Source organism: Sphaeramia orbicularis, chromosome 13 (assembly GCF_902148855.1).
Source record: "Sphaeramia orbicularis chromosome 13, fSphaOr1.1, whole genome shotgun sequence".
NCBI lineage: Eukaryota > Metazoa > Chordata > Actinopteri > Kurtiformes > Apogonidae > Sphaeramia > Sphaeramia orbicularis.
This window is the reverse complement of record NC_043969.1, coordinates 47,518,583-47,541,402: the sequence shown is the minus strand read 5'-3', so window position 1 is coordinate 47,541,402 and position 22,820 is coordinate 47,518,583. Positions and strand designations below refer to the sequence as shown.

Sequence of the window (22,820 nt, the reverse complement as noted above, 5' to 3'; positions counted from 1 at the left end):
AGGAAACATTTTAGATTAGTAGATGCTTTTGGGTGTTTGAGGGTTAATGCTGAATGGAAATAAGTTCGTGTTGTTTTGGAGTCGCCTCATGCTAAGCTGTTTAATGTTTAACCCGGTCTAAAGCTGCAGCTCTACTCGTGTTGTTTCCTAAAACCCTGTTCCTCCATCAGCTTAACTAATGTGACTTTAATAACACTAATGCAGCCTCCACACGGTCACCACAGCTAATCTGACCAATGGAGGGAAATAACCACCGTTTAATACATACAGTCCTGTGGAAAAGTCTTATTGCAGCCCCGGGTTTGTTGTTTTTGCAGGTTTGAAATGATCATACATACACGATCATACAAGAAAATACAGCAAATATGTGCAAAGCCTTAAAAGACAAAAAACTGATCTGAGTGTGTTGTAAATGAAGTCTCTATTTAGTGTGATCTCTGACCCCATGACAAGAAGAACAATTAGAAACATCTGACATGTGTTGAATGAAACCTGATATAAAGTATCAGAAAATTAATGCCATAAATCTAATATTTTCTGAACAAAAGGGTTAAAGACATGTTGAGTCCAAAGGGAGGTCACATTAAATAAATACTGGTTTATGGAAGCTGTTTTTAAGCTGAAACTTTAGTTTTTACTGCTGTTCTTACTTTCTATCTCAATATATCTCCTCATATCTCAAATCATCATGAACAGGACATCTTAACAGCTGTAGACATGATATGTCCCAATATTTTTGTCCATATAGTTTATAAACATCAATATTTCTTTGACGTTTCATGGGAGATTTTTCTTCCTAAGTGAGATGTGATGAAAGTAGATGGTTATTTGAGGTACAAACTTATTATTTACAGTCAGAGCATGAAAAATATTTTAGAAATTTAGAGGTAGAACATTTAAAATCAGCCATGGATAAAAAAACAAAACAAACAAAACTAAATCAATGTTGAGAGAAATTAAGTAAAAAACATCTCTGAGGCATTTTGGAAGCAAAGATAATTTAAACCAAACTAACCAATGCAATGATATTTATTCCAATATAAAACTGTATTCTGACATTTATCATTATAGTTCTATGTTCAACTTCTAAATTTCTGAAATATTTTTCGTGCTCCGACTGTAAATTATAATTTTCTACCTCATCTACTTTCCTCACATCTCACTGAGGAAGAAAAATCTCCCATTAAACTTCCAGGAAATTTTGATGTTTATATCTCAAATCATCATGAACAGGACATCTTAACAGCTGTAGACACAATGTGTCCCAATATTTTTGTCCATATAGTTTATAAACATCAATATTTCTTTGATGTTTAATGGGAGATTTTTCTTCCTAAGTGAGATGTGATGAAAGTAGATGGTTATTTGAGGTACAAACTTATTATTTACAGTCAGAGCATGAAAAATATTTTAGAAATTTAGAGGTAGAACATTTAAAATCAGTCATGGATAAAAAACAAAACAAAATCAATGTTGAGAGAAATGAAGTAAAAACCATCTCTGAGGCATTTTGGAAGCAAAGATAACAATTTAAACCAAACTAACCGATGCAATGATATTTATTCCAATATAAAACTATATTCTGACATTTATCATTATTGTTCTATGTTCGACTTCTAAATTTCTAAAATATTTTTCGTGCTCCGACTGTAAATTATAATTTTCTACCTCAACTAACCATCTACTTTCCTCACATCTCACTGAGGAAGAAAAATCTCCCATTAAACTTTCAGGAAATTTGGATGTTTATATCTCAAATCATCATGAACAGGACATCTTCCAGCTGTAGACATGATGTGTCCCAGTATTTTTGTCCACATAGTTTATCTAGAGGACGTGGACGCTGCGACATGAACTCAAACGCCTCTGGTTCCTGCGTCTCAGTAAATGTTTATCTCAGGCAGTTCATCTCTTCTACAGATAGGTGGCCTCTCACACAGACAGCATGATCTGGTCCCGCCGCAGAGGATGCTGGGAAATCTGGGATCAGGTAAGCCTCTCAGTGGGGTTAAGTTACGCAGAGGCAGCAGGACAAAGGCAGGAAGTTAAGAGACACGACCTTTAAAAATAAAAGCACTGGATGTTGTAGATTCTGCGCTGAGGCTTTACCCAAGAAAGTTTCATTAGGTTCTTTTTTCCATTGTCTTATTTACAACATTTCTGTGAAACAGACCCCTTTAATCTTTTCTCTTTATAAGTGTTAGGCCACACATTTTACCCTTTTCATTGTGGAAATCAGGGTTAAATTGATATTAAACAGGATTCATTGTGATAAGTGCAGTATTTAATGCTGGGTTTTTGTGTAAATCACAAAATCGTGTTTTCATCCCAATGAAACAAATGATGCCGTATCTCACTTAACTTAAACAGCATACACTCCTTTATTTTTCTTATTGATTTTAATTACATATATTAAAAATTAGTACTAATGTTTATTTGACCTTCACGCAACAAACATCAGTGACTTGTTTCCATTAAATCCCGATTTACTGATTGATATTTTTTCTGGTAAAAAGACATGTTTTAACTTATTTTTTCAAATACCTTTATAAACAACCTCAGCATAACACTGAAACAAAAATCAACATGCAGTATATGTCAGCAAAGAAGAAACAATGTACCAAAGGAGCAGACGATGAAATAAAATATAAATGAACATCCAGTAAAATTTACAAAATTATTTGGAAAGTGTGTAGTATTTTCTGGGTCATTGCCGTTTTTTAAGGTAAACATGGACTGTGAATATGTCAGAAGTTGATAGAAATATTAAAACTGATCATTTAGAAAAATTTGAATGGACGTAAACCGAGGATATTAAACTACTGTCTTTATTTTGAAGGGTGTAACCGGAAGTCGTCCGTCACTCTTCGGCTCTATTCGGGGCTCCGCTGACGGGAGGAGCCGAAGAAGCAGCAGGTGAATGATTTACATCTAATAGTTTTCACTGTCCCACCTTCTAAACATCTGATAAACCGGATGATCCGGTGAGCGGAGATGTGCAGCTGTATCTGACGGGTTCTTCCTCCTGGTTCAAGTTTAATAAACATCGGGAGCGGACGAAAAGGAGGGAAACTGTCGGCGGCCGGACTTAGCAGGTAGGCTATAAATACCCGAAGATACAGAGGAGGACGATGTGAAATGTAGTCTGAGGCTGTCTGCCTGGGTTTATATCAGGTTTTAGACACTGATCCTCAGCCACTTTAATTCAGACATAACCGATAAATTCAACGTTTTATTTATTTACTGTGACGCATTGGCGGTATCGGATCGGAGATGGTGCGTTTAGGTGAAACGTGGTTAAAAAGTCATCAGTTCTGGTAAACAAAGCTGAGAGCGACAAACTGAGAAACAACTGTATGTGAATAAGGACCTGGTGTTTCCTGCTAATTTTGTTCTGTTAACATGTAATGACACTCAATAGGTTTGTAGTTTTCACAAGCCTTCAGTTGGAACACATGTGACAGTGAACTCACCTTTAATCAGGACTGTAACATGTATATCAGATAATAGTGTCTGTTATTGACCCTCAAACATCTACAATTAGTTTGATGACACAGTTCAAATGACTTCCTCTCTATCTATATTAAACCTGTTGAGGTGATTTATCATTACTATATTATTATCCCTCTGCATTTTGTATTTTAACTCATAAAGACTCATTGTTACTTTTGTGTCAGTTCCTAAATGAATTTTTTTCTGTCTGTAATCACGCTTAAGCAATTTATCACCATTTATTATAATATTATCCTCCAGAAGTATGCATTTTTTCAGTGAAAATAATGTATTTTCCTACATTTAATACACTGATCATGTAGAAATTGAGGGTTTTTATGTTAGAAACAGAAAAAACTGAAGAAAAAGTGACTTTTTTTCAACAAAATATATCATAAACTGAACATAAAACAAGTGTGTCCATCCACTGTCATTGATCCAACTCCATGGGTTTTTACTGGTGAATCAAAGTTGTAGAAGATGACAGGGTTTCCATGTTCACTACAGAGCCTCTTAACGTCCAAATGGGTCATATCTGATGACTATGAAAAGATGAATAACTGCATTTTACACCAATTATTTACATGTATTGATGGAATTAGTGGATCAGCAGGCATTAAACATTTATATCATTAGATGGTTTGGGTTGATGGTAGATGTTTGGATCTTTATGATGGGTCTTATATTTAATTCACTGATCATGCATATGTTCATAAAAGCTCAGAGCAAATTCAAAGGTTATTATATCAAAACCTAGCTTTTCCAGCAAAATATATTATGAATGGAAAGTGTAATAAGTGTCTCCATCCACTGTCATTGATCCAACTCCATGGGTTTCACTAGTGAATCAGTGTTGTAGAAGATGACAGTGTTTCTATGGTAACTACGGAGCCTCTGAACATCCAAATGGGTCATATCTGATGACTGTGAAAAGATGACAAACTGTATTTTACACCAATTATTTACATGTATTGAGAGGATTAGTGGATCAACAAGTATTAGACAGTTTACATCCAGATGGTTTTGGTTTCCACTATCTGTTTTTGGGTCTTTATGGGTTAAATATAATACTCTGCTGCTCCTTTTCTTTGCTGCTGCCTCTTTTAAATCCGTTCTTTATGTCTGGTCTTAGCTCTGAGAGAACGATCCAGGACTCGGAGTCATGTTATCGGCCGAGGAGATCCTGTGTGACACGCAGCAGGTGATCGCAGGCCTGGAGGCGCTGAGAGGGGAGAACCGCCTCCTGCTGGAGAACCTGCAGGAGGCGCTGGAGAGCCGAGCGGCGGCGGACAGCGGCAGCGTGGAGCAGGAGAAGAGCGGCATCATCCAGGAGTCTCTGGAGAGGATAGAGCTGGGTCTGAGTGAAGCACAGGTACCGAGACCAGGACGAGGACGGAACCTGGTTTTTAACTGTTACATGAAGTCAGTCGGCGCAGAATGATTATCCATCAGATTCAGATTAAAGCCAGTTACATCCAGACATTTTGCACATTTTAACCAGTTTTAGGCAAAAAAATTCTGCTTGTTCCTTTTCCCATTAATTTTATTGATTATTTTGTTAATTTTTCACTTTATTAACCCTTTGTTGTCCCGCCCATCTACGCAGTACAGGAGTAATTTCAGCTTTTTTTTTTTTTTTTTTCAGTTTGTTTTTAACTTTTTTTCTTCACATTTTTTCGTATTTCATCAACTTGATCCATAAACAGAAATACCAAATACTCTCAATAACTGTCAGTTTTCTTTTTTTTTTAACCCTTTAAATGCCATGCTTGTGATGTAAGCAACCCATATTTTTTTATCTGAAAAACCTTCCCAGTATACAACATAAAAATTGGGTTGCTTATTTTGCAGCCTGGCATATGTCAATGATTAACAGCAACATTGGTTAATATTCATAATAATTTTTTGTGCTGGTGAAATATTAAATGCTAAAATGTGCACTTTTTACTCACTTGGCAGAAGGGTATTTGTGTAGTAATTTTCTATTGTTTACAATCTACTGATTTTAGTGACTGGGTCAGAATTTTTAAAATCATACAAAAATTAACAACTTATGAATTCTGACCTAAAACAAATTGTGAAAAATAAAATTATGTTTTAGACCGTGAAATGCAAAGTGTGCATAATATGCTCACCTAGATACCGGAAGGTTAATTATTCTGTTCATTGTATGTTTTTCATTATTTTGCCCATTTCTTGTATTATTCTGTTCATTTGATTTAAAATTTTGACTTATAATTTGGTTCATTCTGTTAGAGGACCAGGTTTTACAGGGCAAACAGCTGATAATAACACTGTACTGTGTGGTTATGGGTAAAGTACAGCCCTTAAATACTGAGAAAAACCCACTGTACGTCACTGTACGTCATTTTAAAACCAGCATCAGGAGACACTATATCACTGTGCACACCATCAGTTGGTTTGAGTCTAACTGAGACGGTCCAGTTCACATCATGACAACCTTTATACGTGATGTTGTAAATCATTATCTGATCTGGACTTTCGTTACCACGATAACACTCAAAAAGGAGAACATGGATCATAAGCTTTTCAGTTTCCTCTGTTATGTTGGGGGTCTGTCTCTGGGGGATCTTCTGGTTCATGGTCATTATTTATAGATGGAGTTAGAATGTTGGTGTTGTGCATTTGTCTGATATTTAATTCTCTGTCACAGTGTTGAAGATTATGTCTTTTGTGCGTCATGTATCTTTGCTCCTTCAAGGTGATGATGGCTTTATCTGCTCATCTGGGTTCATTAGAGGCCGAGAAACAAAAGCTACGAGCACAGGTGAGAAAAAGCAAGTTTTTTTAAAAGACATCCACTATATGGACAAAAGTATGTGGACACGTTGAATTCAGATGTTTCTTTTCTTTGTCAATATTTTAGACATGTAAAGGTAGAACATTAAAAATCATAGTCATGGATTAAAAGAAACAAAATGTTGATTTATGTTGATTTAGATTTGTGTCTTATTCTGTGGGGCCATTATTGTAGCAATATTATTTGCAAATGCGTGTGGAGAGTTGAGTGTCTGTATTTCAATCTGTCTATGCGCAGTCGGATTTGCAAATGTGTAAATGAATCTGTAAATGTGTGATGAGATTTGCGTGTCTGCATTTCAGTCTGTGTGTGTGGAGAGTTGTGTGTCCGTATCTCAATCTGTCTGTGCGCAGTCGGAGTTGTGTGTCCACATCTCAATCTGTCTGTGCGCGGTCGGATTTGCAAATGTGTAAATGAATCTGTAAATGCGTGATGAGATTTGTGTGTCTGTACAACAATCTGCAAATGTGTAAAACAACTTGTGTGTGTGTAATCAGATTTGAAAAGTCGAAGTATTTTCACTACAAGACCCAGAAATACAGACAAATCATTGGTTACAAGTCAAGCGGCTTCTCGATTGGCTCTCTTTACACACGTGAATTTTGCTACACTTCTGCCGTGACAGATCCACAAATGCGCAGCGGGATTTGTCTGTAAAACCAGGGTTTGCGTGCCTGGGCTCAGGCTGCCCTGGGCTCAGGCTCACAGGCTCCCTCATTCCGGCTGCGTTCGGCTTTGCTCACTCTTGTACCTGACGTGAGTTTACGTGAGTTGTGCTTGCAAGGTTCACCAACTGCCACTAAAAATCGAAGAAGATGATTCACCTGGGCAAGGAAAGATGGCTGCAAACGATGAGACGGGTCAGATGTTTGGGGCTACAAATAATCCATGGGTATTCATAGCCCCAAACGTCTGACCCATCTCGTCGGACAGATTGAAATATGGACACTCAACTCTCCACACGCATTTGCAAATAATATTGCTACAATAATGGCCCCATATTATTCAGTCTTGGCTTTGAATAAGATATGGTTTTCTTTGCCTCATATTTTCATCTTAAAATGTTCTTCATATTTCTTTCTTCCTTCTCCAGGTTCGTCGGCTGTGTCAGGAAAACCAGTGGCTGAGGGATGAACTGGCCGGAGCTCAGCAGCGTCTGCAAGACCGGGAACAGGAGGTGGTGACGCTGGAGGAGCAGAACCGACACCTGCAGTTCATGTCCTCCATACGAAAGTACGACCAGGAGGAGCCGCAGCTGGTGAGGAGTCCACGTGACATATGAACCTGATCAGACTAAAACCTGTGGACACGTATCTGAATAGTCTGGGTTTAATGCAAATGACTGATAACAGCTTTGAAAGTGGCGTAGAAATCTGCACAGTCTGTATTTAAATGATCTCCAAACAAAAACACACCCATTTATAAACTTCATGTAGGGTCAGGTTTCTGATCACATGATGGATGAAAGTTTAGTATTCACTTAGATTTTAGCTCCATTTTGGTCTGCACCACACAGCTAGACCACAGGACAGGTTTAAGCTGTGGTCCGGCTTCACAAAATCACCCTGTTCCCAGTCTCACACTGACATTAAAACAATCCACTGCTGCATCAGACAACCTTTTATTGTTTCCTTGTTGATCACATGACCTATGTCAAAGTGGACAACAACAAAGATTATATGTCAGACGCCTCACAGCATCTTAACACAAAGTCAGGTTTGAAAGGTTCAAGGTTAACTCACTCAGTTGTTCCTGTTGAGAGGGGCAACCAGAAGCAAATATTGGATCAGACCTGGTAGAACCAAGCAAGCTTTATGTGCATGCTCCACTTTTTCTTCTCCGTTTTTTTGCGAGAACATTACAACACCACATACAGGCCTGGCATTTGTACTACATCGTTTTCAGTGGTTTTGTGTGGATGCAGATTTTCCTGAAACGACTCTGTGTTTATGGAGTACTTTAATGAAAACAACAAAGAAAAAGATCGGATAGGAAAAGATGTGCTTTCGTGTGGACATGGCCTCAATCTCTACATTCGACCCATAATGATACACACAGCACCTAGCATTAGCATTAAGCACATTAGCACAGGGGTGTCAAAGTCATTTTAGTTCAGGGGTCACATTCAGTGGGCCGATGGAGCACTGCCACATTAAGGGTTATATTTTCAAACATTAGTTCACTGTTTTTCAACTGTGGGGTCACCTGAAATTTCTTGTAATTGATAAAAAAAAAATTTAAAAATACTATTAAAAAATACTTTTTAATGCTTCAATAGATATTTCATTACACTGGGTTACAAAAAAATGTTTTTTGCAAGTTGTCTAGGTTTTTTCAACTGAATTAGGACCATTTTGCACCGCTAAATCCAAAAATGACATCTGTTTTTCTCAATCAGGTCAGGTTTTTTTGCTAATTTGATTTTGAAAAATTTTATCTTCTCACAAAATATAATAATTAATACCAAAATAAGATTGGTAAGCACACTTTATGAAACTTGTGACTTGATTCCTGTTAGGTACAATGGTGTTTTCACTGCAGATGTAGCAGAATAGGTCAGGCTTATTTTTGCAAGATCTTCTAGTCAAAGCCATTTCATTCACCTGTAATATTAAAAAAAACCATTAATCATAAATTGGCAAAAGTAAAATCTTCAGAACTCATTTATTGCAAGAAATATGAAAGAATTTTGTATCATATGATGTGAAAATGCCCAGAAATGTAAGCAAAAATGTTAAAAAGCCAATATGTAGCATAATTCAGAAAGTTGGCCTGATTCAGCAAAATTAATGTGATTTTTGGATTCAGCACACCAAAATTATCCTAAATCAGCTCAAAAAACTTAAACAATAAATTTGTTGTTGACCAGTGTAATAATTAAAGCACCCCACACTTTTCCTAATAAAAATCAAGTTCAAATAAAATGCAGAATATAATATCTGAGAGGGCATATCTTGATTGACCCGATCATGTGACCACGTGCGTTACTACGCTTCAACCAGCCTGGACACAGTCGCATTCAGAAAACCGGACCCAACAGAGAATGGAAAGTTTTCTTCACCCACCTGGACCCGCTAAGACATTTCAAAGAGAAAAATGTCTGTTTTGAGTGTCTGGGGTCACCAGAAATTTGTGATGTTAAAATGGGGTCACAAGCCAAAAAAGGTTGGGAGCCACTGCATTAGTTTCTTAACATGTTGCTCCTTGTGCCAGTAAATGATTGGAATCCTCCCTGAAAATAAAACCATCATCAGCAACCTTCATCTGACACGGAGTTACAACACATTGAGTTATGACTCCATTAATCAGACACACTGAGCATTGAACCTGATGTCTGACCATGGCCTTACAGCGGGTTTATCAGTCTGTGAGTCCTTCAGTTCTGTTGTTGTTGTTGTTGTTGAAGGTTGTAATGAGCAAACTTGGTTATTTTTCGGTTACTTTATTAAGCTCCAACAGGGAAATACAGGAAATATGTGCACATTATTAAAACATAAAACACACTGTAACTAAATGACCGTTTTTTACACATTATCTACTGTGACTCATGGATCTGTTTTGAAGTCTGTATTCTCTGGTCATGTCATCCCATACAGTAAAGTTATCATCTTATGCCTGTTAAATTCTGTAATATTAAGCATTTTGAAACAGGATTGTGGGACTGATAATTGTTTTACTACATTTCTTAACAAGGTTTGAATGAATGAATTTTCTATTTTTACAGTGTGTATATAATGCTCAACACTGTAAAATATGGATTAAGACTTAACAGAGTCATAAGACAATGACTGAAGATGATTAATGAAGTAAATCTGATGTAGAGCTCAGTGTTAGACCTGATCCATGCAGAAGGAGGTCACACTGAACACTGGACAGTTACTTCTAAAATTTCAGTGCTGTTTATTTCCTGTATATTCCACTAGTATCTTAAAACGGAGACTAGAAATGTTTGGAAACGATAAACCTGGTCAAAGTTTTGCACAGTTGTACGTGTTTAAACATACGTTGGTTTTAAAGGAAACTGCAGCGATGGAGCGTATGGAGACTGTTGATGAATGCAGCTCCTTTTCCTCATAGACAGTACCTTAAAGACACGGATGAGTTTAACAGTGACAGACCTGAACACTGTGATAAATAGATAAATATTGACCAGTTGGATTAATTCATTGTCTCTTTAACCCATAAAGACCCAGTGCTATTTTTGTGGCAGTTCCCAAATGAATTTTTCTCTATTTTTAACCTTTCTGGAGTGATTTATCACCACTTATTCTATTATTATCCTCTGTATTTTTCTTTTTTTTTTTTTTTTTTTTTTTCAGTGAAAATCACGTCTTTTCATATATTTAATACACTGATCATGTAGATGTTCATAAAAGCTCAGATTAAAGTTGAGGGTTATTATATCAGAAACAGAGAAAACTGAAGAAAAAGTGACTTTTTCAGTAAAAATATATGATTACCTGAACATAAACCCAGTGTGTCCATCCACTGTCATTGATCCAACTCCATGGGTTTTACTGGTGAATCAATGTTGTAGAAGATGGCGGTGGTTTCATGGCCTTTGAACGTCCAAATGGGTCATATCTGATGACCATGAAAAGATGACAAACTGCATTTTACACCAATTCTTTACATGTATTGATCGGATTAGTGGATCAACAGGTATTAAACAGTTTAGGTCAGTAGATGGTTTATGGTCACCGGTGGGTCTTTATGGGTTAAACTGAGCTGTGGTCGTTTTTTTTTGTTTTTTTTGTTTTTTTTCCAGGATGATAAGGACACGTGTTCCACCAAAGAGTCTCTGGATGACCTGTTTCCTGCCGAGGATGAGGAGCAGTCACAGAGTAAGACTCTGCATTAATGTGTGAAATTGTCTTTGTGTCACACTTTCATTCATCTGTACTTGACATTGTAGAGTTTCACAGTTAATGAAATCACAGACTCAGTGTCAGCATTTGGAGTTCTGTCATCACAAGTACAAGCTCTGCAGAAAACATGAGAAATTCAACAGTTCAGGGTTTTTTATTCTAGTTCAGATTTGTATATTTGACTTAGAAAAATGCACATTTCACCAATAACAGTGATATACATTTTTTAAAATTAAACATGGGGAAAAAATACAATATTGTCTATAATTGCAGTATGACTTTTTCACCAAATTATGCAGCTGTACTTTGATTCAACCTAATATGACTGTGATATTATAATCAGCTGATGATAATGAACATGTATTTGTTTCTGTATTAGTGTGCCTTTGAATACAGCTCATAAACAGTATATTAACACACTGAGTGTAACTGTATTAGTAACCGCTCTTCACACATAACAAAGACATTCCAAGCTCTGATGTCACATTTAGAGCATTTGCATCATGAGACATGATGAGCTGAACATGTCAGGCTGTATCAACAAACGTTTTGAAATTAGTAGGAGGAGGAGTAGGAGGAGGAGGTTTCAATCTGCAGCTTCACTCCTAGATGTCACTAAATATCACACATTGAACCTTCAGAATTGAACCAGTGCTGATCGTTCCCACTAGATGTCTCACTTGCATTCAGCAGACGCCCCCTAGTGCAGGGGTCACCAGTCCTGGTCCACAAGAGCCAGTATCCTGCATGTTTTAGATGTTTCCCTCTTCCAACACACCTGATGGTTGTTATCAGGCTTCTGCAGAGCTTGATGATAGGCTAATCATTTGAATCAGGTGTATTGGAAGAGGGAAACATCTAAAACATGCAGGATACCGTCCCTCGAGGACGAGGACTGGTGACCCCTGCCCTAGTGGAACATAAGAGGAAGCATCAGGAGTGAAGCAGCTCCACCTCCACCAGTTGGGGTGGTAGTTCTGTCCCCGTCACCCCCTCTGCTGCTGTTACCACCACTAGAATAGAGAATCCTAATCCTGTTCTTCGTGTCTGTTTGTTACTTTCAGTTTCCCAGCCTCACCACAGCAGTGCGGCGGCTGCAGCTCAGCAGGGCGGCTACGAGATTCCCGCCCGCCTGCGGACGCTTCACAACCTGGTCATCCAGTACGCCTCCCAGGGCCGGTACGAGGTCGCTGTCCCGCTCTGCAAACAGGTGACGTCAACCTCCTGCTGTTTGATCCCACATGAACTATAATGCATACACTATGTGGACAAAAGTATGTGGACATGTTGAATTCAGGTGTTTCTTTTCTAACAGGGGTCTGGGATACAAAACAATAATGACTAATGTCAGAATGTAGTTTTATATTGGGATTAATGTCATTGCATTGGTTAGTTTGGTTTAAATTGTTATCTTTGCTTCTAAAATGACTCAGAGACAGTTTTTACTTCATTTCTCTCAACATTGATTGACTTTTTTTCGTGACTATGATTTTAAATGTTCTACCTCTAAATTTCTAAAATATTTCTCCTGCTCTGACTGTAAATAATAATTTTCTACCACAGCTTACCATCTACTTTCTTCACATCTCACTGAGGAAGAAAATCTCCCATTAAACTTTAAGGAAATATTAAAACTGTATTCTGACATTAGTCATTATTGTTTTGTATCCCAGACCCCTGTTAGAAAAGAAGCACCTGAATTCAACGTGTCCACATACTTTTGTCCATATAGTTTACCTGAACTGAAACCTTCAACAGCCATGATGTCTGAAAATATCCAGAACAGAAATCACTCTGTGTTCATTATTATTTTTAATCTGCAGGCGTTGGAGGACCTGGAGAAGTCCTCAGGCCACACCCACCCAGATGTAGCCACCATGCTCAACATCCTGGCACTGGTGTACAGGTGAGACCTGTTACTATGGCAACCAGACAACACTGCATCTGAAAGCCCATACTATGCACTGTACACTGAATAAATGTAGCATTGTTTAACAGAGGATGGTGTATCTCTGTCAGGGGAAACATGATCTGATGTGATGTTTTGTTTTTTTGGTTTTTTTTTTTTTCAGAGATCAGAATAAATACAAAGAAGCTGCAAACCTTCTGAACGATGCACTGGAGATCAGGGAGAAAACTCTGGGCATGGACCATCCAGCTGTAGGTCCCACATACAGCACACACAGTCCAAACACGAGGAAAAATACTTAACTTTAGGAAGAGTCAGTGTAGTCTAACAGTAGTGGGTCAGTCCAGCTCTGAGAGCAGGGGGGTCAGGGTGAGTTCATCTGATCCATGGGATCTGTGTGAGACCAGAATGACACCGCTGTGTTTGTGGAGCTGAGGTAACGTTAGCCTGGGGGATGTCAGACTGGAAGAAGCAAAGACCCTTTGGCTTCATCCTGTTTATGTCCACATGTGTGAAATCTGCACAAAACTAAATCAGTGTCTTAGTGAGAAAGTGATTTAATAAATTTCTAACTCAGTCTAAAAAACTACAAAGGAGTAGAAGAGAAATGATCCACAGTGATAGAACAGGTTTAACAGGAAGTAAAACTGCAGATACTTAATCCCTTTAAGACCTGCTGAGTAAGCATGTCATTTACACTGTGTGTGTGTGTGTGTGTGTGTGTGTGCTTGCAGGTGGCAGCAACGCTCAACAACCTTGCTGTGCTTTATGGGAAAAGAGGAAAATATAAGGAAGCTGAACCACTGTGTAAAAGAGCCCTGGAGATCAGAGAGAAGGTGAGAAGGATGGGAGGGATGTGGGTGTCCCTGTGTCTGGTCCACACACTGTCCCTGGTCCTCATGGTGTCTCTGTTCTTCATGGTGTTTCTGGTCCTCATGGTGTCCCCATGTGTCCTCAGGTTCTGGGGACGGACCACCCGGACGTGGCCAAGCAGCTCAATAACCTGGCTCTGCTGTGTCAGAACCAGGGGAAGTACCAGGAGGTGGAGCGCTACTACGAACGGGCTCTGCACATCTACCAGAGCAAACTAGGCCCAGACGACGCCAACGTGGCCAAGACCAAGAACAACCTGGTGAGACACGGGACCACGGCAGAATACGTCCATGCCCATCAGGGGTCCGACGGTTCAGTTAAAGTCCTGCTTTTACTTTTCATTTATTCTTCAACTATTTGTCTGTCTCACTTAAAACAACCGCATAATGTTAAAAATCAAGATAGTTGATAAAAATCAATTCATTGATAGTTGGTCCATTATTGATTTGACACAGGCTAAAAATGACTAGAAATAATTAAAATTAGAAGCTGTAACATAGACACAGAATTCTGTAGACAAACAAAAATATTTGAGCACATGTAAAATAGTTGAAATTTTATTTCTGTAATCTCTTAAAATTTCGTTATGTACATTTACAGTTTTTCAAAATAAATATGGACAATGTATATAAATATGAACAATAATAAATAAATATGAACATTCAAGTCTGTTTTTTAAAAAGTTTTATTTTTTGCTATAACACACTGTTTTAAGCATTTATAACATAATAATAATAACAATAATAATAATGATAATTAATGCCCAGGTATTGAAAGTTAAGTTTCTGAAAAAAGGTGCAAAAGAATTGGCAAAAAAAAGACATTTTCTGACACTTTTATTGCAAAAACAACATAAATAAATCTAGGCCTGTTACAATGGTAGTTCTGAAAGGGTTAATGCACATGGATACAACCAGAAGAGCTTCAACTATTGTTAAACATTTTAGAACGTTTATTTTCAGTCACGTTCCAACTCCGTCCTGGTCCCAGATGCCCTTTGACCTCCTCGTCTCCTCTTCTCCCTCAGGCGTCCTGTTATCTAAAACAGGGTAAATACCGCCAGGCGGAGGCGCTGTACAAGGAGATCCTGACCAGAGCTCATGAAAAGGAGTTTGGATCAGTAGAAGGTACGCCGCTCTTCTGTCTGCTGTGAATTCAGCATCTGTGTTACGTTTATTCTTCTGAGGTGCATTTTACCGTCAGAGAATGAAACCTTAATCAAACTGAAGGTGTTTAGTGACAGTTTTAAGAGTTCCTTCCTGTCGGCTCTCATTTTGTGATGAAAAATGACACTCATACGGCAGATCGAACCTCCTGTAGTTTGTCAGTGAACTGTGACACACATCTTTCCACATCTGAATATTCATGAATCCTATAGAACAACTAATTTCTTGCTCCTCATTTAATTGAGTTTGTTCTTTTAATTTATAATTGTGTTGATTCTATTACTCATCTTGTTCTTTTAATTTTAGATAGATAAATATACTTTATTGATCCCAGTCGGGGAAATTGCAGTTTGTGGCTTTTGTTTCTTCTCATTTTTCTTTATTTTTTTGCTTATTTGGTTCATTTTGCTCATTTAATTCCTAATTTTGTTAATTTTATTGATTGTATTCTTAGTTTTCTCTTCATTTTATGTTATTTCCTTATATTTAATGCAGGAGAATATGACACACGTCACAAATTTTCACCAAATATTTAGAACTTTTCCATGTGTTTCCATCCTCTGCTCTCATATGAATATTAGTGTCAGATAATCCAGTTCTTTCATTAAATTGTTTTAATGACGTTATCATATAATGGAGTTTACATTCCATTTTTAAGTGTTTTGTGATGTTGCGCTCAAAACTCTGGTGTCAGTGACATAACTCAGCCTCATCTCTGCGTTCTGTCCATGTGTCCGTCCGTTTGCCATCCAGGTGACGGTCGTCCCACCTGGTCCGGTACCGAGGACGGAGCCTCAGGACCAGATGGACTGAAGCGCAGCGGCTCCTTCACAAAGCTCAGAGAGTCCATACGGAGAAGCAGCGAGAAGCTGGTCCGCAAGCTGAGAGGGGTGGGAATGGAGGACACAGGCCCAAGGAACGCTGGGTAATATTCAGTTACACCCTCTGAGTGTATGTGAAACCGGATCAGTGCACTCTCACTGAAACGCCCTGGGGTTACCTTCTGAATATTTAACACCCTTCACCCAGACGAGAATTTAAAGTAGATCCCATTAGACTAACAGACAGGACTGGGTTTTAGAAGCAAAACAAACGAACGTTCGGCTGTTCTGTGGGTTTTCTGTAGACTGACTGATGTTCTGACCTGCAGGATGAAACGGGCCAACTCCTTGAATGTGTTGAATGTTGGAGGAAGAGAAGGTCAGGACGTGGACCAGGTGAGACCATCCACCCCTCAGTCCAGTTCCACTGTCCACATTTACAAACACACAACTACAGTATGGACTTAAAACGCAGATAGAAAAAAGACTTTTGTCTCTGATTTTTGTTTTGAAAATTGACTTTTTGGATCGATTTTCAAATGCATCTCCATAGGCAACAGTGTAGTCCTCTATGAATGCACTTTGTCAGGATGTTGATGGTGATTGTATCAGAGGAAACCAACGGAGACGAGCATGGACATTCTGGACACGATCCCAGACATGTTTCCAAAGTGTTTTAAATTATCACTGAGTCCTCAACAAACACTTCCTGAGGTGTTTTAGGTTCAGTAGAAACATTTCAGAGATGGTCACCAATGGTGTTCAATTTTTGCATCATAGCCTTACCATTTGACCACTAGGGGGCGCAAATGAATTTTGGGATAAAGGCTGAGAACACCTTGAAACACCTCTAGAAACATGCTGATGAGTGTCTAAAATGATCTAGAACACCTTTTTACCAGATTTGAAGATAATCCAAAATTACCCTTTTTGGAGCACATACTATAGCCTTACCATTTGAACACCAGGGGGCGCAAATTAATGTTTGAATGAAGTCTCAAAATACCTTGAACCACCTCTACAAACATGTTGATGGGTGTTTAATATGATCTAGAACACTTTTTAACCAGATTAAAACATGGTCCAAAATTACCTTTTTTGGAGCACATACTATAGCCTTACCATTTGAGGACCAGGGGGTGCCGATGAATTTTTGGATAAAGGCTCAAAACATCTTGAAACACCTCTAGAAACATGTTGATGAGTGTCTAAAATGATCTACAACACTTTTTAACCAGAGTTGAAGATAATCCAAAATTACCCTTTTTGGAGCACATACTATAGCCTTCCCATTTGACCACCAGGGGGCGCAAATGAATTTTGGGATAAAGGCTGAGAACACCTTGAAACACCTCTAGAAACATGCTGATCAGTGTCTAAAATGATCTAGAACACTTTTTAACCAGATTAGAAGATGGTCCAAAATTACCTTTTTTGGAGCACATACTATAGCCTTACCATTTCACCACCAGGGGGCGCAAATGAATTTTGGGATAAAGGCTCAGAACACCTTGAAACAACTCTAGAAACATGTTGATGGGTGTCTAAAATGATCTAGGACACGTTCTAACCAGATTTGAAGATGGTCCAAAATTACCCTTTTTGGAGCACATACTATATAGCCTTACCATTTGAGCACCAGGGGGCGCAAATGAATTTTGTGATAAAGGCAAAGAACACCTTGAAACAACTCTAGAAACATGTTGATGGGTGTCTAAAATGATCTAGGACACGTTCTAACCAGATTTGAAGATGGTCCAAAATTACCCTTTTTGGAGCACATACTATATAGCCTTACCATTTGAGCACCAGGGGGCGCCGATGCATTTTGGGATAAAGGCTCAGAACACCTTGAAACACATCTAGAAACATATTGATGAGTGTCTAAAATGATCTACAACATTTTTAACCAGATTAGAAGATGGTCTAAAATTACCTTTTTGGAGCACATACTATAGCCTTAAAATTTGAGCACCAGGGGGCGCCGATGAATTTTGTGATAAAGGCAAAGAACACCTTGAAACAACTCTAGAAACATGTTGATGGGTGTCTAAAATGATCTAGGACACGTTCTAACCAGATTTGAAGATGGTCCAAAATTACCCTTTTTGGAGCACATACTATATAGCCTTACTATTTAAGCACCGGGGGCGCCGATGAATTTTGGGATAAAGGCTAGGAACATCTTGAAACACCTCTAGAAACATGTTGATGAGTGTCTAAAATGATCTACAACACTTTCTAACCAGATTACAAGATGGTCCAAAATTAGCCTTTTTGGAGCACATACTATAGCCTTACCATTTGACCACCAGGGGGCGCAAATGAATTTTGGGATAAAGGCTCAGAACACCTTGAAACACCTCTAGAAACATGCTGATGAGTGTCTAAAATGATCTAGAACACTTTTTTACCAGATTTGAAGATAATCCAAAATTACCCTTTTTGGAGCACATACTATAGCCTTACCATTTGACCACCAGGGGGCGCAAACAAATGTTTGAAAAAAGGCTCAGAACACCTTGAAACACCTCTAGAAACATGTTGAGTGTCTAAAATGATCTACAACACTTTTTTACCAGATTTGAAGATAATCCAAAATTACCCTTTTTGGAGCACATACTATAGCCTTACTATTTGAGCACCGGGGGCGCGGATTAATTTTGGGATAAAGGCTAGGAACATCTTGAAACACCTCTAGAAACATGTTGAGTGTCTAAAATGATCTACAACACTTTTTAACCAGATTACAAGATGGTCCAAAATTACCCTTTTTGGAGCACATACTATAGCCTTACCATTTCACCACCAGGGGGCGCCGATGAATTTTGGGATAAAGGCTCAGAACACCTTGAAACACCTCTAGAAACATGTTGATGAGTGTCTAAAATGATCTAGAACACTTTTTAAACAGATTTGAAAACGATCCAAAATTACCCTTTTTGGAGCACATACTATAGCCTTACCATTTGACCACTAGGGGGCGCAAATGAATTTTGGGATAAAGGCTCAAAACACTTTGAAACGCCTCTAGAAACATGTTGAGTGTCTAAAATGATCTGCAACACTTTTTTTACCAGATTTGAAAATGGTCCAAAATTACCCTTTTTGGAGCACATACTATAGCCTTACCATTTCACCAGGGGGCGCCGATGAATTTTGGGATAAAGGCTCAGAACACCTTGAAACACCTCTAGAAACATGTTGATGGGTGTCTAAAATGATCTAGGACACTTTCTAACCAGATTTGAAGATGGTCCAAAATTAGCCTTTTTGGAGCACATACTATAGCCTTACCATTTCACCACCAGGGGGCGCAAATGAATTTTGGGATAAAGGCTGAGAACACCTTGAAACACCTCTAGAAACATGCTGATGGATGTCTAAAATGATCTAGAACACTTTTTAACCAGATTTGAAGATAATCCAAAATTACCCTTTTTGGAGCACATACTATAGCCTTACCAAAAAACCACAAGGGGGCGCAAATGAATGTTTGAATAAAGGCTCAAAATACCTTGAAACACCTCTAGAAACATGTTGATGGGTGTCTCAATTGATCTAGAACACTTTTTAACCAGATTTGAAAATGGTCCAAAATGACCCTTTTTGGAGCACATACTATAGCCTTACAATTTGAGCACCAGGGGGCGCCGATGAATTTTGGGATAAAGGCTCAGAACACCTTGAAATGACTCTAGAAACATGTTGATGGGTGTCTAAAATGATCTAGGACACTTTCTAACCAGATTTGAAGATGGTCCAAAATTACCCTTTTTGGAGCACATACTATAGCCTTACCATTTCACCACCAGGGGGCGCCGATGAATTTTGGGATAAAGGCTCAGAACACCTTGAAACACCTCTAGAAACATGCTGATGGATGTCTAATATGATCTACAACACTTTTTAACCAGATTAGAAGATGGTCCAAAATTACCCTTTTTGGAGCACATACTATAGCCTTACCATTTGACCACAAGGGGGCGCAAATGAATTTTGGGATAAAGGCTGAGAACACCTTGAAACACCTCTAGAAACATGTTAATGGGTGTTTAAAATTATCTACAACACTTTTTAACCAGATTACAAGATGGTCCAAAATTACCCTTTTTGGAGCACATACTATAGCCTTACCATTTCACCACCAGGGGGCGCCGATGAATTTTGGGATAAAGGCTCAGAACACCTTGAAACACCTCTAGAAACATGTTGATGAGTGTCTAAAATGATCTGTAACACTTTTTAAACAGATTTGAAAACGATCCAAAATTACCCTTTTTGGAGCACATACTATAGCCTTACCATTTGACCACTAGGGGGCGCAAATGAATTTTGGGATAAAGGCTCAAAACACTTTGAAACGCCTCTAGAAACATGTTGAGTGTCTAAAATGATCTACAACACTTTTTTTACCAGATTTGAAAATGGTCCAAAATTACCCTTTTTGGAGCACATACTATAGCCTTACCATTTCACCAGGGGGCGCCGATGAATTTTGGGATAAAGGCTCAGAACACCTTGAAACACCTCTAGAAACATGTTGATGGGTGTCTAAAATGATCTAGGACACTTTCTAACCAGATTTGAAGATGGTCCAAAATTAGCCTTTTTGGAGCACATACTATAGCCTTACCATTTCACCAGGGGGCACCGATGAATTTTGGGATAAAGGCTCAGAACACCTTGAAACACCTCTAGAAACATGCTGATGGATGTCTAATATGATCTACAACACTTTTTAACCAGATTAGAAGATAGTCCAAAATTACCCTTTTTGGAGCACATACTATAGCCTTTCCATTTGACCACCAGGGGGCGCAAATGAATTTTGGGATAAAGGCTGAGAACACCTTGAAACACCTCTAGAAACATGTTAATGGGTGTTTAAAATTATCTACAACACTTTTTAACCAGATTACAAGATGGTCCAAAATTACCCTTTTTGGAGCACATACTATAGCCTTACCATTTGACCACCAGGGGGCGCAAATGAATTTTGGGATAAAGGCTGAGAACACCTTGAAACACCTCTAGAAACATGTTAATGGGTGTTTAAAATTATCTACAGCACTTTTTAACCAGATTACAAGATGGTCCAAAATTACCCTTTTTGGAGCACATACTATAGACTTACCATTTGACCACCAGGGGGCGCAAATGAATTTTGGGATAAAGGCTCAGAACACCTTGAAACACCTCTAGAAACATGTTGATGAGTGTCTAAAATGATCTAGAACACTTTTTAACCAGATTTGAAAATGGTCCAAAATTACCCTTTTGGAGCACATACTATATAGCCTTACCATTTGAGGACCAGGGGGCGCCGATGAATCTTTGGATAAAGGCTCAAAACATCTTGAAACACCTCTAGAAACATGTTGATGGGTGTCTAAAATGATCTAGGACACTTTCTAACCAGATTTGAAGATGGTCCAAAATTACCCTTTTTGGAGCACATACTATAGCCTTACCATTTCACCACCAGGGGGCGCCGATGAATTTTGGGATAAAGGCTCAGAACACCTTGAAACACCTCTAGAAACATGCTGATGGATGTCTAATATGATCTACAACACTTTTTAACCAGATTAGAAGATGGTCCAAAATTACCCTTTTTGGAGCACATACTATAGCCTTACCATTTGACCACCAGGGGGCGCAAATGAATTTTGGGATAAAGGCTGAGAACACCTTGAAACACCTCTAGAAACATGCTGATGAGTGTCTAAAATGATCTAGAACACTTTTTAACCAGATTAGAAAATGATCCATAATTACCCTTTTTGGAGCACATACTATAGCCTTACCATTTGACCACCAGGGGGCGCAAACAAATGTTTGAAAAAAGGCTCAGAACACCTTGAAACACCTCTAGAAACATGTTAATGGGTGTTTAAAATTATCTACAGCACTTTTTAACCAGATTACAAGATGGTCCAAAATTACCCTTTTTGGAGCACATACTATAGCCTTACCATTTGACCACCAGGGGGCGCAAATCAATTTTGGGATAAAGGCTCAGAACACCTTGAAACACCTCTAGAAACATGTTGATGAGTGTCTAAAATGATCTGGAACACTTTTTAAACAGATTTGAAAACGATCCAAAATTACCCTTTTTGGAGCACATACTATAGCCTTACCATTTGACCACTAGGGGGTGCAAATGAATTTTGGGATAAAGGCTCAAAACACTTTGAAACGCCTCTAGAAACATGTTGAGTGTCTAAAATGATCTACAACACTTTTTTTTACCAGATTTGAAAATGGTCCAAAATTACCATTTTTGGAGCACATACCATTGGAGCCTTACCATTTCACCAGGGGGCGCCGATGAATTTTGGGATAAAGGCTCACAACACCTTGAAACACCTCTAGAAACATGTTGATGGGTGTCTAAAATGATCTAGGACACTTTCTAACCAGATTTGAAGATGGTCCAAAATTAGCCTTTTTGGAGCACATACTATAGCCTTACCATTTCACCAGGGGGCGCCGATGAATTTTGGGATAAAGGCTCAGAACACCTTGAAACACCTCTAGAAACATGTTGATGAGTGTTTAAAATTATCTACAACACTTTTTAACCAGATTACAAGATGGTCCAAAATTAGCCTTTTGGAGCACATACTATAACCTTACCATTTCACCACCAGGGGGCGCAAATGAATTTTGGGATAAAGGCTGAGAACACCTTGAAACACCTCTAGAAACATGCTGATGGATGTCTAAAATGATCTACAACACTTTTTAACCAGATTAGAAGATGATCCAGAATTACCCTTTTTGGAGCACATACTATAGCCTTACCATTTCACCACCAGGGGGCGCAAATGAATTTTGGGATAAAGGCTGAGAACACCTTGA

The 22,820-nt window shown here is 38.5% G+C and overlaps 1 protein-coding gene across 2 annotated transcripts in view; it reads left to right on the top strand.

The window, feature by feature from the left end:
- The first annotated feature begins 2,860 nt into the window (after positions 1 to 2,860).
- The window catches only part of klc3 (kinesin light chain 3), a 38,771-nt gene continuing 18,811 nt past the window's right edge, over positions 2,861 to 22,820 (top strand). For both annotated transcript variants that reach the window (XR_003937124.1, XM_030152220.1), the window contains exons 1-13: positions 2,861 to 3,095; positions 4,625 to 4,864; positions 6,215 to 6,280; positions 7,407 to 7,571; positions 11,082 to 11,157; positions 12,246 to 12,391; positions 13,005 to 13,087; positions 13,254 to 13,341; positions 13,825 to 13,926; positions 14,049 to 14,222; positions 14,991 to 15,090; positions 15,883 to 16,054; positions 16,280 to 16,346. Coding sequence is in view for 1 of the 2 variants with exons in the window: in XM_030152220.1 (XP_030008080.1) it covers positions 4,655 to 4,864; positions 6,215 to 6,280; positions 7,407 to 7,571; positions 11,082 to 11,157; positions 12,246 to 12,391; positions 13,005 to 13,087; positions 13,254 to 13,341; positions 13,825 to 13,926; positions 14,049 to 14,222; positions 14,991 to 15,090; positions 15,883 to 16,054; positions 16,280 to 16,346 (1,449 nt within the window). In the remaining variant the exon portion in view is untranslated. The remainder of the gene's footprint in view (positions 3,096 to 4,624; positions 4,865 to 6,214; positions 6,281 to 7,406; positions 7,572 to 11,081; positions 11,158 to 12,245; positions 12,392 to 13,004; positions 13,088 to 13,253; positions 13,342 to 13,824; positions 13,927 to 14,048; positions 14,223 to 14,990; positions 15,091 to 15,882; positions 16,055 to 16,279; positions 16,347 to 22,820) is intronic.